At 42.4% G+C, this 19,991-nt stretch overlaps 1 protein-coding gene across 3 annotated transcripts in view; it reads left to right on the top strand.

The window, feature by feature from the left end:
- ASCC3 (activating signal cointegrator 1 complex subunit 3) overlaps positions 1–19,991 on the top strand; it is an 824,578-nt gene that overhangs the window by 202,831 nt on the left and 601,756 nt on the right. For all 3 annotated transcript variants that reach the window (XM_077289661.1, XM_077289659.1, XM_077289660.1), the window contains exons 9-10: positions 3,036–3,236; positions 8,274–8,414. In XM_077289661.1, coding sequence (XP_077145776.1) covers positions 3,036–3,236; positions 8,274–8,414 — 342 coding nt within the window. The remainder of the gene's footprint in view (positions 1–3,035; positions 3,237–8,273; positions 8,415–19,991) is intronic.

Genomic DNA, 19,991 nt, shown 5'->3' on the forward strand with positions numbered 1-19,991 from the left:
ATAGGCAGGCATAGTTGGATGGCATGCCACCTGTATGTAGTAAGCAACAGTTTTAATAATTTGATATATGGCATTTTATAGAAATGTGGCACTAATTACCTCTATGATTGGGGATCTGGTTGTGTTCAGAATTAGCCAATCACATTTAAGTTTATGTTAAATAGCAGTCAGCACACCGCTACCATCCTTGGGATTCTGTTTAACTCCTTATAAAGTTTAGATGTTCTATTTGGATTTTCCTGACTTTTTCCTAGTTGCATTTTACAGCAAATAACATGGTCTATAAACAGCTTACAGCACAGAAAAAGGTATCTCATTGTTGAAAGTAATCAGTCAGGACAAGGGTAAAATGATTTTCCATGACATTGGATATAGCATAGAACACTATGAAGACGGTGACCAATAAGTAGCTTTAAATTTGGTACAACAATGACATTACCTAGAATTTGACATCCCTCAAAAAATTGATGGAAAGACTAGAAGAAAATTGGTCCTGGAAACTGATAATAGGCCTACAGCAACATTATGGGAGCTGCAGGAATTTCCAGCAAGTGCTGGTTATGTACTGAATGTGACAACAATCTCCTGTATTCATGTCTTGCCTGTAGTGTAGGATGGCAAGATGGAAGCCTTTTCTTACAAAGAAAAACATTCAAACCCAGCTATGTATTGCTAAAACCTACATCAAGTCTGAAATTAGCATGTGGAAAACTGTTTATGTTCTGATGAGACCAAGGTTGAACTTTTTGGGGAAAATTCAAAAAGGTATGTCTGGCGCAATTCCAACACTGAGCAGAACTAAAAGAACACCATACCTACCGTTACGTATGATGGAGGCAGCATTATGTTTTGAGGCTGTTTTTCAGCAGCTGGAAATGGGGCTTTAGTCAAGGTGCAGGCAATTATGATCAGTTCCAAAATAATACTTCATTTTGCAATAAAACATTCAGACCTCAGCTAAAAAGCTGAAGATAAAGGGGGATTTCACCTTTCAGCGCAACAACGACCCTAAGCATACCTCCAAATCAACAAAATAATGGCTTTGCCAGAAGAAGAAGAATGTTTTGAAATGGTCCATCGAGTCCTGAATCCATTTGAAAATCTGTGGGTGAACTGGATAGGGCTGTACACAGAAGATGCACTGGAAGAATGGGCAAAGATTGCCTATTCACCTATTCAAAATGTGCCATGCTGAAAGACTCCTATCCAAAAAGACTGAATGCTGGTAGAAATTTAAAGAATACACCACACCATATTTTTCAACCTTAAAATATTTGTTTATTTTTCCATTGAATAGTGCAGATTGAGTCATATTGAAGGCAGAAAAAGTTTTGAAATGCCTTTTTTTGGTATAATTTTTTTACATGACAGAACCTGGCATTTAAACAAGGGTGTGTAGATTTTTCTTTATATCTACTGTTTCTTTCGCAACTCCCTAAAACACAGGAGTGCTCAGTATGCTCTTTTGATCTTTATGAGAGAAACACTGCCAGACACCAAAAGGATCAGCTGTTGAATTTCATCAAGCCATGTGCTTCTGTCCCTAAAATCATCGTCTGCCTGTGAGCTGGAGGCTGAAACTGAGAGGAACCTGCAGATGTCAGTTATAATCACACACAGCTCTGCAGTGAGATCAGGAGAGCAGAGAGCGGCCATTGCAGCTCACACTGGTAACCAATACACATCATACTTGTAGCCATTACACATCACACTGGTAACCATTACACATCACACTAGTAACCATTACACCTCATGCTGGTAACTCCCCCTTCATGTAAACTAAGCTCTGGAGGCAGAGTTATCTTCCAGGCACCATCCTCTCCAGAACCTGGAAGAGATCATTTACATAAAGTGATAAAAGATGATTTATCCACAACAGGCATCTGATATGAGACATACAGGGTGGACTTTGTCAGCAGTCTATAACCTGTATGTCGGTATCAATAGTTTAGATAGGTGAAAGTGGTCACAGATGTAATATATTGTAATCATATTAAATAGCACTGTGTACTTACAATTGCTCATTTTGCCTTTCTACCCAGTTAGTTTTTAATCACGTGATGTCATAGACCTAATGGAAAAGAGAAAAATTGACTAGATAAAATCTTCTAAGCTGTATGTAGATACGGGAGGTCAATTATCTGTATGACTCATAAGTCACTGAAAAAATCTCTGACGGGGGAGGAGTGGAGCAGCTGGGTCAGGAGTTGAAGTGTGGAGTAGACAAAATACTTCCTGTTTCTACATAGAGCAGAGAAAAGAGAAGAATTATCTGGGTAGAAAGGCAAGATGAGCAATTGTAAGTACACAGTGCTACATAATATAACTGCTATATCCTAAGAGGATAAAAACTTTGATGCGAGGAGTGCTTCTTTAAATAATGACATTCGGTGATTGATCACATTAGATGAGATTAAGGCTGCCGTCACACTAGCAGTATTTGGTCAGTATTTTCCATCAGTTTTTGTAAGCCAAAACCAGGAGTGGGTGATAAATGCAGAAGTGGTGCATATGCTTCTATTATACTTTTCCTCTATTTATTCCACTCCTGGTTTTGGCTTACAAATACTGATGTAAAATACTGACCAAATACTGCTCGTGTGACGGCAGCCTAATGCATTTTCCTTAGAAAACTAGCACCAAGTCATCTGCAACTAATGGCTAGTATACCATGTACAGATTATTGCTATGGAAGCTGTTTCTGTCTGTCCACCAACTTGACAACCATAGAAAATTGAGTGAACTTCTGATTCTTTCACATTTGCTGTAGAGTTGCGAGCACACACACGACCAGCTTAGCATATGATTATATTTTAATATAATTAGCATAACTTTTTTTTTTTTTTTTTGTTGAGGCTTAATGTCACATTAAACTCATTTAATTGGATTTGCAACATGGATTATCTCCTCATCCTATTTTTCACACTTTCAGCAGCTCCATTCCTCAGATTTATACTGAACTGCTGTCTTGTATCTTTCAATTTGTGAAGGAGTATTATTTATTTCTAACTTTTCTGTATATTTTCCCCTATCAGATTGGACAGCTGGTCTTCAAGGGCGTCAAACGGCTGAACCGTATCCAGTCCATAGTTTTTGAAACTGCTTATAACACCAATGAAAATATGCTCATCTGCGCACCAACTGGAGCCGGCAAAACTAACATTGCCATGCTAACAGTTTTGCATGTAATTCGTCAAAATATTCAACAAGGTGTTATTAAAAAGGACGACTTTAAGGTAAGTCATAGCTATACAGGAAACCCAAGTACATGCAGTGCACCAGCGTGCCTGATAACAATGCATGGTTATAGGGAACCTGTTACCGCTTTTCTCACATTATCACTTTATTCAGCGCCAGTGCTGCATTCCATAAATGCTTATATCCCTGACTCCCCTGTATACCTCCTGAAGTCCTTTTGAAGTTCTCCCGCATCCGGCACATGAGCCATGACGTGTGCCGGCACATGCACACTTATGCTTTCGGCTCTGCCCGCAGTAGGGCAGGCACGAGCTGCAATTTCTCTGCACAGGTGCAAGATTTATTGTGATTACTGGGGTCTTCAATCTGTGTCCAAATAAGAGAGGGACATAAGTCGTATGGTATTTCTACTTACTAGCAGCGCTCCCAGCACCGTGGCTATAAAGCACCAGATTTCACAATACAAACTGTAAACATTATTATGTAGATCTTTTACGACTTAATGAGCTGGTATATTTACTTTGATCATTTATGTCAGATTGGTTGTTCAATCACAATAAAAAGGTGAGTAATGTATGCATCCAACTGCAGTTGTCGTTATAAAATGCTAGTTTTAATATTAGACAGAGAAACAATCAAAAAAGATTATACAACTATTCTGACATGGATTTTCAAAGACAGTACACCAGTCTCTTCAGGACTTAAGGATCTATTTAATCATGTTTGAAGTGAAATCTAGTGACAGATCTGTGTTAATTTGAGCCGCAGCCATTGATGAGCGCTTTTGTCCTTTCATTGCAAGGTTTTGTGGGATAACTCTTAATGAAACATAGCCCTATAGAGCCAAACTCATGAAGATCTATTTTTTCTATACAATTAAAAAAACAATAGCTTGGGAATGCACAGGACCACCTCCTTTTGACTTATTATGCTACCAATAATAACAATAACATTCCATCCTGCTCTTAGATGTAGCGGCGCTAATAATGGAAGAAGGAGTCTAAGACTAATGTATAATGTGCAGTATGCTGTGATAGTCAAGCTTTTCCTATGCTCTAGAACAGGAGTAGCAAGGGGCCACATGAAAGACCGTGACTGTAGTGAAGGGCCGAACCAATAGGTTGAAATTAATTCTACTCAATATTAATATTATCATCCCCCTATATACTGTAAGAGCCCACGCACAGCCCCCTTATATAATGGATGAACCCACACACAGCCCCCACATAGCCTCCTATATACAGCATGAACCACCAAATAGACTGGTATGTACAGCATAAGCCTTCACATAGCATCCTATGTACAGCATGAGCTACCACATAGCCTCCTATATACAGCATGAACCCCCAAATAGCCTCCTCTATACTGCATGTGCCCCCCACATAGCTTCCTATATACATACAAACATCCCATACACATGAAAAAGAAAAACAGGATGAGGGAGGAGTGCCTTCATCTGTTTCGGTCCATGGGCCGGACTGGAACAGCCAGGAGGTCAGATGTGCCCGATGGGCCGCACTTTGCCCAGTTGAGCTCTAAAATGTGCCACTGCTGATAACAAGATGTCTCGAAACTATTAGGCTACGTGTGCACCTTGTGTATTTGCTTGCAGAAATTTCTGCAAGGTTTCTGGATCTCTTGGCAGAACAACGCAGCAGAAAATACGCGCGTTTTTTATGCGTTTTTGCATGCGTTTTCATGCGTTTTTGTAAATCCATAGAGCTAAATAAAGATATATTATAAAAAAAATAAAAATTGTGGTGCCGTGCCTCCAAGGCAATGACCAAACCTCCATATGCAGACAAAAAAACGAAGGCAGCACACCAGTTCAGGATGAAAAAAAAGCTTGAGAAAGGGTCAATCCTCAGCCGAAGCATCGCCATTTTGGGCAATTAAATAGTCACATTTTTTTCATCCTGAACGGGTGTGCTGCCTTCATTTTTTTTGTGTATATATACCAAGCCTGAGATTTAGTAATGAACAGGTGTCAGCCAGATACCCTCATTAAGAAAACGGCACATAGAGAGTTAAAAAAAGACACACACACACACACTCACCAACCTATGTAGGAGCATTAACATAATTAACCTACATATCCTGTAACAAAACCGCAACTGTCAGAAATCTATGTGTAATGCAATATCTGTTTGTTTAAAAAAAAAAAATGGTTGCATGACCAGCAGAGGGAAAGCCAACAGCTGATGTTAATATTCTGAGAAGGAGCAAATAGCCAAAGATTCCAAGGCTGTTATGTTTGCTTAGCCATTACTGGCTAGTTTACAGGGGAACCCCAGAGAAAAATAGACATGGGGTCCCCCCTATAAAATCAAACCAGGAAAGGCTAAGCTGACAGCTGCGGGCTGATATTAATAGCCTGGGAAGGGGACATGGATATTGGCTCCACCCCAGGGTAAAAACATCAGCTCTCAGCCACAGAAATGGTGCATCTTATAGATGCGCCAATTCTGGCACTTAGCCTCGCTCTTCTCACTTGCCCTGTAGTGGTGGAAAGTGGGGTTCATATTTGTGGGGTTGATGTCACCTTTGTATTGTCATGTGACATCAAGCCCACAGGTTAGTAATGGAGAGGCGTCTATAAGACACCTATCCATTTCTAACCCCATAGTGATATTGTATAAAAACACAGACGCCCAGAATAAAGTCCTTTATTTGAAATAATCACACAGACTCTTATTGAATCTAAATTTACCATACTTACTGAAAGCCTAATCCCGACGCCCTCATCTCCTGCAAACAATCACAAAATAATAAACCAACATATAATACTATCCTGTCCGACGTTGTCCACTTAATAGCGAGTGTCCCACGGCGATCTCGCATAACTGCTCTACCTGGCTGCCAGTGATACACTGACAGGAGATAATCACTCCCGCAGTGTATTACTGAGCTGCCATGAGAGTTCACCGGAGTTCCATCAGCTCCGGTGCTCTCACTTGCGGCACTACCGCTGTGTGAGAACTTTCTCACGCAGCGGTGCCGTAAGTAAGAGCACCAGAGCTGATCAACTGATGAACTCCGGTGAAATGTCAAGGCAGCCCAGTGATACGCTGACAGGAGGTAAACGCTCCCGCAGTGTATCGCCGGAGGCTGGGTAAGATCGACGTGGGGCACTCAGTATTAAATGGACTACGGCGGAAGGGTAAATATATGTTGGCTTAGTATTTTTGATTGTTTGCAGGAAACATGGGCATCCGGGATTAACATTGACATGCAGCAGAAAATAAAATGCTGCTAATACGGACGGAAATTTACTGATTATGTGCACAACACTTCAGAATTGTTATTGAACTACCTTGCATAAGTATTCTCTTGCGTTTTTGGACCATTTTTGCGCTTAATAAATACGCATAGCCTTATATGTACACTGCAGTGGTAGCCTAACCCTTCCTAAGCTCTAGGATGTTCCAGTGCCAATAACAGAGGCGAGTATCTCAGATTATCAATTCACACTGTCCATAGTGTAGTCTGTTACACTGCCCACCCTTTCACCATGATCAGCTCTGGTCAATCCTAAAATAGCAAGGAGATTTAAAGGGAACCTGTCACCCCCAAAATCGAAGGTTAGCTAAGCCCACCGGCATCAGGGGCTTATCTCCAGCATTCTGGAATGCTGTAGATAAGCCTCCGATGTATCCTGAAAGATGAGAAAAAGAGGTTAGATTATACTCACCCAGGGGCGGTCCTGCTGTGGTGGGTGTCGCTGTCCGGTCCGGGGCCTCCCATCTTCTTACGATGACGTCCTTTTCTTGTCTTCACGTTGCGGCTCCAGCGCAGGCGTACTTTGTCTGTCCTGTTGAGGGCAGAGCAAAGTACTGCAGTGTGCAGGCGCCGGGAAAGGTCAGAGAGGCCCAGCGCCAGCGCACTGCAGTACTTTGCTCTGCCCTCAACAGGACAGACAAAGTATGCCAGAGCTGCAGTGTGAAGACAAGAAGAGGACGTCATTGTAACAAGATGGGAGGCCCCGGACCGCGACGCCCATCGGATCGGACTGCCCCCCCCCAGGTGAGTATAATCTAATCTCTTTTTCTCATCTTTTAGGATACATCGGGGGCTTATCTACAGCATTCCAGAATGCTGTAGATAAGCCCCTGATGCTGGTGGGCTTAGCTCACCTTCGATTTTGGGGGTGACAGGTTCCCTTTAAGGCGACAGATGATTGTTGGGGGTCATAAGCATCCGGCGTGTGTGATTTTGGACTACCACTGCATTTTGTTCTCCAGAGTCAGTCATCGCCAGATACGTCTGTCAGCAGGTCTCTCATAGAGAACATAGGAATGCTTTGGGAGAGTTGGGGCAGATAGCCAACAGCCATGTAAGGAGTATGGGGGCCTTAGACTACCACTGCACACCATGCAGACCACACCAGATGGCGCAGTACCCAGTAAAATGCATGCGATGCTCGCTGGATGACTGCAGCCCATTGCTTCTTTATAGACTCTTCGGTCGGTGGAGAGACTATAATGCTCACTTTAATTTGTCATTGTCTATTGTGATGAAGCAGTTATAGTAAATCCTCTTTGCACATCATCATAATGTAAAACAAGGACAAGACTAAATCAGGCATAACGTGCATTCTGCTCCGATTACTGTGCTTTGGATGGCATCCCCCTTCGAATGGCAGCGGGTATCCCATGTAGAGTCACTGTTCTGTTGTCTATTACTGGTAAAGAAAGAAAAAGTTTTTCAAGGGTATTAGTCATTCGTAATTCACACAAAGAATGCTGCTTAATTTAGTTCATTACTATTACAGCAATTCGTGTTTGTGCCCTGAAAATCTTATTACCCATGTGAAAAGCTATGAAAATGCGTTTAGCTGTGATGCAGAACCAATTTTCGAAGTGATGAGGCTGTATAAACAAAATCCATTGTCCTCTAAACAGCTGCACACTTATCCCGGGAAGATAACGACTTTTCATATATCACTATTAAGATTTTTCACTGTAAGTGCCGCGAATCATATTTCACAATAAATTGTGATTTGTACTGCTTGCTTTGGGACAAATGACATTGTGAGTTTGGCTCATTCATCAACCTGGTGTCCTTTTTTTGTGCAGATTGTGTATGTTGCTCCTATGAAGGCCCTGGCAGCTGAGATGACAAATTACTTCAGCAAGCGTCTGGAGCCACTGGGTGTCACAGTGAAAGAGCTGACTGGTGATATGCAGTTGTCAAAAGGTGAAATTTTACGTACCCAGGTAAGTTCGGCTAAGGTGAAAAGTATGACATTTGCTTTATGCCTTTTATGCCTTTCACCTCATTGATTTGACTTATCGGAATTGTATTTCTATGTATTAAGGTAAATGATGATCCGGCCCGCTTGTGAAAAATGACACTGGTGAAAGAACCGCACAAAATGACTGATTGGTGATTTTAGCATTGCATTAATGCTTGTAGCTACTCATTGCAGCAGATGCAGTTTATATGGTCTCATCCCAAAACACGCTTTATTCCTGGTTTTTAGCACACTCTGCTGTTTTTTTTCCTCCAAATGTAATGTTTCTATTATTAATTTACAGACATCTGTGACCTTACATCGGAGAATTTAAATAATTGAAATATAAATAACCCAAGTATACCGTGCTGTGCAAATTAATTGGGACAAAGCATTTTTTAAGTAAAATCGTAAGTTGGTTTCCAGTCAGTGATTCAAACCAGTTTTAATATATCATAAAGAAATCTTGGTCAACTAGCCAGTGGAAACGGTAATTTTCAGAATTAGTATGCAACAGTGCATTATAACATTTTATTTTTTTGCTTTGTCCCAATTAATTTGCACAGCACTGTACTTTCAAGTACAAGTTTTCTTTGTTTTTTTTTCCATAAAAACTGGGCAATGTTTTTCCTAACTACATTAATTAAACTGCAGACAGATTTGCCGGCTTCAGGTAAACCCCTTAGCTAAAATCCACACCACTGCAAGCCTTGACATTTATGGAACTCTTAAAAGATTTTTCCATGTTGTGTGCGTTTTGGGGAAGATTAGCTGCGTAGCGGTAGGCTGAGATGGGATCAATGCAGCCAGAGACCGGTACACAGAGGTGTGCTTTACACATGGCTCCTCTTCGCTTCTAATTTATATTGTTGGTGTACAATCTATAATATAACGCTGAGAGCGTCACTCTGTCCGAAGCCTTTATAGACTGCGCAAGCACAAGCGCCGGCGCAGTCTGGACCCCACAGAGTGACGCTCCCAGGAGAAGGAGATCGCGGTATGCGTAAGCAGTGAACGCACACCGCGATCTCCAATGGAGAAGCAGGGACGAGCCAGGAGTGTGAGTATGTGATATTTACCTGTCCCCGTTCCAGTGATGCGCGCTGCTCCATCCTCCGCCTGCGACTGTTCAGTCAGAGGGCGGCGCGCATTAACGCGTCATCCCGCCCTCTGAACTGAACGGTTCAGAGGGCGCGATGACGCGCTTAATGCGCGCCGCCCTCTGACTGAACAGGCAGAGGACCCGGAAGATGGAGCTGCGCGTAGCAGTGGAACGTTGGACAGGTAAATATAGCAAGTGCTGGGGGCCTGAGCTAGCGGCAACTCTGGCACCTGACCCCCCCCAGCACTCGGCGCCCAGCACAGCCACGCACAGCCGCCCACACTCATCAGAGCCACGCACAGCCGCCCACACTCACCAGAGCCACGCACAGCCGCCCACACTCATCAGAGCCACGCACAGCCGCCCACACTCACCAGAGCCACGCACAGCCGCCCGCACTCACCACCTCCACGCACAGCCGCCCGCACTCACCACCGCCACGCACAGCCGCCCGCACTCACCACCGCCACGCACAGCCGCCCGCACTCACCACCGCCACGCACAGCTGCCCGCACTCACCACCGCCACGCACAGCCGCCCGCACTCACCACCGCCACCCGCACTCGCCACCGCCACGCACAGCCGCCCGCACTCGCCACCGCCACGCACAGCCGCCCGCACTCGCCACCGCCACGCACAGCCGCCCGCACTCACCACAGCCATGCTCAGCCGCCCGCACTCACCACAGCCAACTCAGCCGCCCACACTCAGCACCGCCACGCACAGCCGCCCGCACTCACCACCGCCACGCGCAGCCGCCCGCCCTCACCACCGCCACGCGCAGCCGCCCGCACTCACCTCCGCCACGCGCAGCCGCCCGCACTCACCTCCGCCACGCGCAGCCGCCCGCACTCTGCACAGCCGCCCGCACTCTGCACAGCCGCCCGCACTCTGCGTGCAGGATGGGAGCAGCACATGATAGGATCGGGGCGCAGGATGGAACAGCACATGACAGGATGGGGACGCAGGATGGAGCACCACATGACAGCATGGGGGCGCAGGATGGGAGCACATGACAGGATGGGGACGCAGGATGGGAGCACATGACAGGATGGGGATGCAGGATGGAGCAGCACATGACAGGATGGGGGCGCAGGATGGAACAGCACATGACAGGATGGGAGAGCAAGATGGGAGCAGCACATACCAGGATGGAGACCATATACCAATATAAATGCTCGCCACCCGGGCGTAGAACGGGTTCAATAGCTAGTATATGTATAAAGCCTTAAAGCACAAATTAACTCCTGCTCAGCTGAGCACTATGTACTCATCGACTTTGCTGACTATACAGGTGGTCTACCACCAACCACCCAAAAAGATGTGTTGCCCACCAATATCACCAACTGGAGGCAAGGAGTCGTCAGAGGCAGAGTCTCATGAACAGACATCTTCTTCCCACTATAGTGCACTCACTGCCCATCTTATCTAGCTTAGTAGTAGATCAGCTCAACACCAAGACTGGAGAATCCAGAGACCATGACGGAATGACAAGCCCCATTACTTTACCAGACCTTCCCATCATTCCATACCAATCCAGGCCCCAAGCAGGAATGACCAAACCCCTGAGCAAACTATACTATGATCGGGATTTCCAGCTTTCCTGGATTCCTTATACTTCACCCAGTCTATTATGCATATGAGCGGAATCTTTCGGAAATATAGCAATCTCCCACCATCTCACAGTTTGTATTTGTAGTATTGGTAGAAATTATACATCTTGTTTTCCCTCTTTAGGGTCAATTGATTTGAGTCTATACAAAATCGTTTAGTTTCATCCCGAAAACTCAATTTATTTTCACTTGTCATCTGTGTACAATCTGTATACAATCGTTTTTTTTACAGCACCTGATTTATGGAGGAAACCTATGCATGCTGTAATTTGTTTTCACACGCAGGTTTGTTCAGTGAAAAAAATCTGCCATGCCGCATTAACGCCTTCACCCTGAAGTTTATTTTCACCTTCCTGACCAGGCCAATTTTTACAATGTAATCTACTCCTGTATATAGTATATACCTGTGTGTCATCTCACCTATATATAGTATATATCTGTGTGTCATCTCCTCCTGTATATAGTATATACCTGTATGTCATCTCCTCCTATACATAGCATATACCTGTATGTCATCTCCTCCTGTATATACTATATACCTAAGAGCCTAATTCCCATAGGGAGAAATTGATGTACTAGTCCTTTTTATAAAATGTATAACTTCTTTATTAGAAACATTAAAATACAAACAAAACAAAAAATACTATATACCTGTAGGTAATCTGCTCCTGTATATAGTATATACCTGTGTGTCATCTCCTCCTGTATATAGTATATACCTGTTTGTCATCTCCTCCTGTATGTAGTATGTACCTGTATGTCATCTCCTCCTCTATATAGTATATACCTGTGTGTCATCTCTCCTGTATATAGTATATATCTGTGTATCATCTCCTCCTGTATATAGTATATACCTGTGTGTCATCTCCCCTGTAAATAGTATATACCTGTGTGTCATCTCCTCCTGTATATAGTATATATCTGTATGTCATCTCCTCCTGTATTAGACCTCGTTCACACGTTATTTGGTCAGTATTTTTACCTCAGTATTTGTAAGCTAAATTGGCAGCCTGATAAATCCCCAGCCAACAGTAAGCCCACCCCCTGGCAGTATATATTAGCTCACACATATACATAATAGACTGGGCATGTGACTGACAGCTGCCGGATTCCTATATGGTACATTTGTTGCTCTTGTAGTTTGTCTGCTTATTAATCAGATTTTTATTTTTGAAGGATAATACCAGACTTGTGTGTGTTTTAGGGCGAGTTTCGTGTGTCAAGTTGTGTGTGTTGAGTTGCGTGTGGCGACATGCATGTAGCGACTTTTGTGAGATGAGTTTTGTGTGGCGACATGCGTGTAGCAACTTTTTGTGTGTCGAGTTGCATGTGACAGGTTAGTGTAGCAAGTTGTGCGCAGCAAGTTTTGCGCATTGCGAGTTTTGCGCGTGGCGAGTTTTATGTGTGGTGCCTTTTGAGTATGTGCAAGTTTTGTGTGAGGCAACTTTTGCATGTGTTGCAACTTTTGTGCATGTGTCAATTTTTCCGCGTGTGCAAGTTTTGCGTGTGGCGAGTTTTCCATGAGGTGAGTTTTGCACGTGTGGCGAGTTTTGCATGTGGAGAGTTTTGCGCGTGGCGAGTTTTGAGCGGCGACTTTTGTGTTTCGACTTTTATGTGGCGAGGTTGGTGTATGTGTGGTGAAATGTGCGCTGAGGGTGGTATATGTGCTCGAGCACGTGATAGTGTGTGGCGCATTTTGTGTTTGTGTTCATATCCCCGTGGTGGTGTGGTGATTATCCCATGTCGGGGCCCCACCTTAGCAACTGTACAGTATATACTCTTTGGCGCCATCTCTCTCATTCTTTAAGTCCCCCTTGTTCACATCTGGCAGCTGTTAATTTGCCTCCAACACTTTTCCTTTCATTTTTTTCCCCATTATGTAGATAGGGGCAAAATTGTTTGGTGAATTGGAAAGCGCGGGGTTAAAATTTCACCTCACAACATAGCTTTGACGCTCTCGGGGTCCAGACGTGTGACTGTGCAAAATTTTGTGCCTGTAGCTGCGACGCCTCCAACACTTTTTCCTTTCACTTTTTCCCCATTATGTAGATAGGGGCAAAATTGTTTGGTGAATTGGAAAGCGCGGGGTTAAAATTTCACCTCACAACATAGCTTTGACGCTCTCAGGGTCCAGACGTGTGACTGCAAAATGTTATGCCTGTAGCTGCGACGCCTCCAACACTTTTCCTTTCACTTTTTCCCCATTATATAGATAGGGGCAAAATTGTTTGGTGAATTGGAAAGCACGGGGTTAAAATTTCACCTCACAACATAGCCTATGACGCTCTCGGGGTCCAGACGTGTGACTGTGCAGAATTTTGTGGCTGTAGCTGCGACGGTTCAGATGCCAATCCCGGACATACACACATACACACATTCAGCTTTATATATTAGATAACTCTGGAACACTTCAATGGATCCCGGTGATTCTGACATTGTTTTCTTGTAACATATTGTACTTCATGTTAGTGGTAAAATTTCTTTGGATATGACTTGCGTTTATTTGTGAAAAAAAAGAAAACGGAAATATTGCGAAAATGTTGAAAATTGTGCAATTTACAAACTTTAAATTTTTACGTCCTTAAATCAGAGAGTTATATCGCACAAAATAGTTAATAAATAATATTTCACACATGTCTACTTTACATCAGCATAATTTTGGGAACATAATTTTTTTTTTGGTTAGGAAGTTGTAAGGGTTAAAAGTTGACCAGCGATTTCTCATTTTTACAACAAAACGTGCAAAACTATTTTTTTAGCAACCACGTCACATTTGAAGTGACTTTGAGGGGTCTATATGATAGAAAAAAAACAACAAAGTGACACCATTCTAAAAACTGCACCCCTCAAGGTACTCAAAACCACATTCAAGAAGTTTACTTTTCTTTCACAAAAATTTTCCTTTAGACCTAATTTTTTTTTTTGCTTTCGCAAGGGTAACAGGAGAAAATGGACCATACATTTTGTCGTGCAATTTCACCTGAGCATGCAGATACTCCATATATGGGGGGAAAACTACTGTCTGGGCAATGGCAGGGCCTCGGAAGGGAAGGAGTGCCATTTTGGAAACTAGACACCTTTGGGACCTTATCTAGATGTGTATTGAGCACCTTGAACCCCCAGGTGCTTCGTAGAAGTTTATAACATTAAGCTGAGAAAATAAAAAATTCACATTTTTCCCACAAAAAATCTATTTTAGCTACAAATTCTGTATTTTCACAAGGGTAAAAGGAGAAAATGGACCCCAAAATGTTTGTGCAATTTCTCCTGAGTTCACCGATACCCCATATGTGGTCGAAAACTACTTTTGAGGCACAGTGCAAAGCTCAGGAGGAAAGTAACGCCATATTACAGTGAAGATTTTGCTGCACTTGTTTGTGGGTGCCATGTTACATTGGCAGAGCCCCTGAGGTGTCAGAATAGCAGAACCCCCATAAGTGACCCTATTTTACCAATTAAACCTCTCAATGAGTTCATATAGGGGTGCAGCGATTATATTGACACCACAGGTCTGTCACAGACTTTTATGCCATTGGGCAGTGAAGAAAAAATAATTTACATTTTTACCACCAAGATTGTGTGTTAGCCCCAAGTTTTGGATTTTCACACTGGAGGCAGACTGGGGCTCAGAAGGGAGGGGGGCATTTAGATTTGGTAGCGTAGAATTTGCTGAATTTCTTTAGGAGAGCGAGGAGCCATTTAGCTTTTCCAGAGCCTTAGTGCTACCAGTAACATGGAAGCCTCCTATATTTCCGTTAACAGATGACAGATCTGAGTGGGGACTTGCTTTTTTTGTGGATTGAGTTGAAGCTTTTCTTGGGAACATTTTACATAATGTTTGGGATCACATTTATCCGGCGCTCTAGCACTTACTTTTCGGTTTCCATCTAAATCTCTGAGTGACGTGATTCAGACGAAACCCCCGAGGGATCCATTCATTATAGTGAGGCAGCAGAGTTACTCTGGACTCCGTCGGACCTCTGTTTAGTGGTGTCTTTTTCAGAAGTGCACAAAACTGTGGCCGATGACACTTTTTATGCAATCCTAAAAAGAAAAACACCATCGGATTACAGGTCCTATGGCGTTCACAGTGCCTCCATTTGCCTCTTTATAGGGAATCTTATGCCAGGGGCTCTGTCTGAATCATGTATTTCAGAGATTTACACGGAAACCCCCAATGTAAGCGCTCAGTGCAGAGCACAGGATAAATGTGTGCCAAGCTTTACTGTGATATTTGGGAAGCAAAATGAAAAAATGCAACAGCATGTGAAGAATTGGTTTTATTTTTTACGCCGCTCCTCGTGCGGTATAAGTGATTAGGCAACTTTTTTGTTTGGGTTAGTGGGATTACAGCGATACCAGATTTATATCTAGTTTTTATGATTGCCTGCTGTCACACACTAAAAGACACTTTTTATTGCAAAAGCTAGTTTTTGCATCACCATATTTTGAGAGCTATAATTTTTTCATATGTCGGCCGACAGAGACATGCGTGGGCTTGTTTTTTGCGGGATGAGCCGACGTTTTTATTTTACTATTCTCGGGCACATGACGTTTTTTGATAGCTTTCAATTCTGATTCTTGGGAGATAATTTTTTTTTTATATACCTTTCTGCGTGTGGTAAAATTGGTAAGACTGCTTTATTCTTCAGGTTAGTACGATTACAGTGATGCCTCATTTATATCTTTATATGTTTTGGCGCTTTAACACAATAAAACTATTTTATGGAAAAAATATTTTTACATCTCTTTATTCTGAGAGCTATAACTTTTTTATTTTTTCTGCTGATAGAGCTGTATGGTGGCTTGTTTTTTGCAGGACAGTATGACATTTTCAGCTGTACCATTTCTATTTACATCCGTCTGTTTAATCGCATTTTATTGCACTTTTTGTTCAGCGGTATAATGATAAAGCATTATTTTTTGCCTCAGTTTTTTGTTGTTTTTTTTACTATGTTCACTGAAGAGGTTAACTAGTGGGACAGTTTTATAGAGCGGATCGTTACGGACGCGGTGATACCAAATATGTGTACATCTATTGTTTTTTTTATTTACATAAATGTATTTGAAAAATATTTATTTCTTTTTTTTTCTTTATTTAGTGATATATTTTTTTTTTTTATACTTTGTAATATTTTTTTTTTTCACTTTTTTACATTGTCCCAGGATGGGGCATTACTGTAGTACATCAGATTTCTGATCTGACACTCTGCACTGCAGAGAATCACATCAGTATCTGACAGGCAGGGAAGGAGGCATGCGAATGCTTGCTCTCAGGAGATGCTCTCAAGCCACCTTCCCTGCAGGAGTCAGAAGGACCATGTGGCCATCATGGTCTCAACCAACTTGCGGTCATAGGCACTTTTCAGACTGTAACATAGACTATCCACCATACATTGTCTTTCTCCAGTTTCAGCATAATAGCATGTGTTGAGCTAATCCAGCTGTCTTTTATTAGACCTTTAAGACATGGCCTGGAGTATTATAGTGACCTTTCACACCCAGGCTCATTGGTAGCTTCTAATTCCCGGATCCAAAATCCAGTCAAAAATAAAACCATCTCAGTAGGCTATTGTTACTGATGTCCTTTCTCCCAGGAGTTGCATCACTGAGGCAAACCACCTCGGTGACACATACCTTCCATCCAGAATCTTACCTCCTGCTTTCTTACAATTTATATATTTATTTTTCATGTAATTTATTACAAATAAAACTAGGCAGCTAAAATAGAACAAAGCAAAAATAACCCTAAAATACTATGTCTTTAAACAGCTGTTTATAAAAATTTAGTTTACGCCACAAAGTAAATAAATCCACGTGTGCTTAAATTTCCAAGAGCTGAGAAATTGTCTGCTTAGCCTGCTGACATGTACACACATCTTGGATAGAGCTGTTATATTGGCAGGAAATCTCATTTTCAAGAGCCAGATATAATAAAACATCTCTATAAACAGCAATAACATTGATGCCTTGGGTGATGAGCTTCACAAAGTAAGCAATGAGACACTTGTATTATTTGTTAATGTTACAAAGTGCTTTATCGTCTAGTAGGATCTATGTGTGTATCTTAATTGTTTCCTAAATCTTTGATAAGATTTTGAGAAACTCCTTCAATTTTTTGCCCATCTTCAGCTAATTGCTTGATTTTAATTATTCTTGCACTGTATGAGATACAGTATGTTCTACGCAGTAATCTGCTTGATTAAAGGCTTTACAAGAATTTTACTTGTTATATAATTACAGTAGGTCCAAAAATATTTGGACAGTGACAGAATCTTTATGATTTGGGCTCTGCATGCCACTGATTTTATTGGGATGCAATTGAAGTGTAAACTTTTGTTTAATTAAAGGGGCTGAACAAAAATATCCTGTGAAACATTTAGGAGTTGCAACCATTTTTTAACAAAGCTTCTGCATTTCATGGGTTTAAAGTCAGGAGATGTTGCTTCCAGTTCTGAGCTGACAGTGTAGCTGGGTTTAATTTGTCCAGCATTGCTAATCTACTGTTCAGAGAAGTCTGACCAAATGTGGTCTACATATAAGTATTGCGGACAAAATACATGAAACATGAAAAGAAGGCCAAATGAAATGGGGTGCACAAAAATGATAGCAGGTGCCAAATGTTTGGCTTTACCAAAGGCAGTTTGTCTGACGAAAGACTGTAGAGCTGTACAATAAGGAGTGTCTGCAGGCAACAGTAAATCATGGTGGAGGTTCCCTGTAAGTTTGAGACTGTATTTCTACAAATTAAGTTGGGGATTTGGTCAGGATTAATGGTGTCCTCAATGCGGTGAAATACAGGCAGTTACTGCTCCATCATGCAGTGCCATTAGGGCAGCATTTGATTGGTTCCTAATATATTTTACAGCACGATAATGTCCTCCACCATAGAGCCAATGCCATTAAAAACTATCCTAAGGGTAAAGAAGAGCAAGGAGTTCTTGAAGTGATTTATATACTGTAGATCTCATAGATCCCTGATCTCAACCTTATTGAGTGTGTCTGGAGAAACATGAAGAAATATAAAGATTTGTGGAAGAAGCCTGCATCCACAAGGTGGCCTGTGGGTTAGTTCTCCAAGATGTTTGGAACAACCTGCTTGTTGAGTTCTGCCAAGAACTATGTGCAAGTGTGCCTTGAAGAATTGATGCTTTTATTCTTCTGGAAGGTGGTCACATCAAATATTGATGATTCACATTTCTCTTTTGTTACCGGTAATTCACTTTGCATTTTGTTAATTGATAAGAACAGTAGACCACTAATTTATTCCACACCTGCCTAAAACTTGTGCACAATTCTTTATGTATGATACCACTTTTTCCCTGACTGTGTAAACCTGCATTACATTTAGCTCACATTAATGTTATTGTTCCTCCCCAGATAACAATAGATTCTGCAGCTATTCAGTCTTTTTTCAGGTTTAAGGGTACCGTCACACAGTGGCATTTTCATCGCTACGACGGCACGATTCGTGACGTTGTAGCGATATCGTTACGATATCGCAGTGTCTGACACGCAGCAGCGATCAGGGACCCTGCTGAGAATCGTACGTCGTAGCAGATCATTTGGAACTTTCTTTCGTCGCTGGATCTCCCGCTGTCATCGCTGGATCGTTGTGTGTGACACCGATCCAACGATGTGTTCGCTTGTAACCAGGGTAAACATCGGGTTACTAAGCGCAGGGCCGCGCTTAGTAACCCGATGTTTACCGTGGTTACCAGCGTAAAAGTAAAAAAAAAAAAACCGTATATACTCACATTCTGGTGTCCGTCAGGTCCCTTGCCGTCCGCTTCCCGCTCTGACTGACTGCCGGCCGTAAGGCAGTACAGAGCACAGCGGTGACGTAACCGCTGCGCTCTGCTCTCACTGTACGGCGGCACTCAGTCAGAGCGGGAAGCAGACGGCAAGGGACCTGACTGACACCAGAATGTGAGTATGTACGTTTTTTTTTTTTTTACTTTTACGCTGGTAACCACGGTAAACATCGGGTTACTAAGCGCGGCCCTGCGCTTAGTAACCCGATGTTTACCCTGGTTACCAGCGAACCTCGGCATCGTTGGTCGCTGGAGAGCGGTCTGTGTGACAGCTCCCCAGCGACCACACAACGACTTACCAACGATCACGGCCAGGTCGTATCGCAGGTCGTGATCGTTGGTAAATCATTATGTGAGACGGTACCTTAACACATAAAGGGTCTACACTGTTGACTTTGTTAAGGATGTGTGTTCATACAGAATGTTACATGTATTGTCCTAAAATCTTGTATTTACTGTACTTTTTTCCTGGGCTTTTCAGTGGAATTAGTGTCTCTTTGTACATGTTGTGTTGCGTCCAAAATCTCCGGGTGCCATGCAATCTCCTAGACTAAAGGTTACAATACACCGACACAATGGGACTAATTTAAAAACTCCGCTTTTGTCCTTGCTGTGCTTGTTTCATAACTCTCTTTGCTGAGGCATTCATTTTCAGGTTGGAGAAGAAAAAAAAGAGGCACAGAACACATTTATCAGAGCACGGCAATATATTTCCCGTGTAATAAGAGTCGGATTTTCTGCCGTTTTGCGTGAGAACGGATGGAGTCGGGCCCATTGTTTTAGCTCCAAATATTTGTTTATTAAAAATGAACAAACTGTAGTTTACTGCCAACGTTTATGGCTCCTGTAGTTAGGAAACAAATCACACACGTAAGCAGACAGAAGACATTTCACCAGAACAACCTTACTATTTCATTTTGTGCTATTTGGTAAATTTCATTATACTCAATTGAGTGAAGAGCTTTTACATTTTTTATGGCGCAGTGGCAGCATGCAAAATTGCCTGCTAGAAAATGGAATCTATTTTGTAC

Source organism: Ranitomeya variabilis, chromosome 2, assembly GCF_051348905.1.
Source record: "Ranitomeya variabilis isolate aRanVar5 chromosome 2, aRanVar5.hap1, whole genome shotgun sequence".
Lineage (NCBI taxonomy): Eukaryota > Metazoa > Chordata > Amphibia > Anura > Dendrobatidae > Ranitomeya > Ranitomeya variabilis.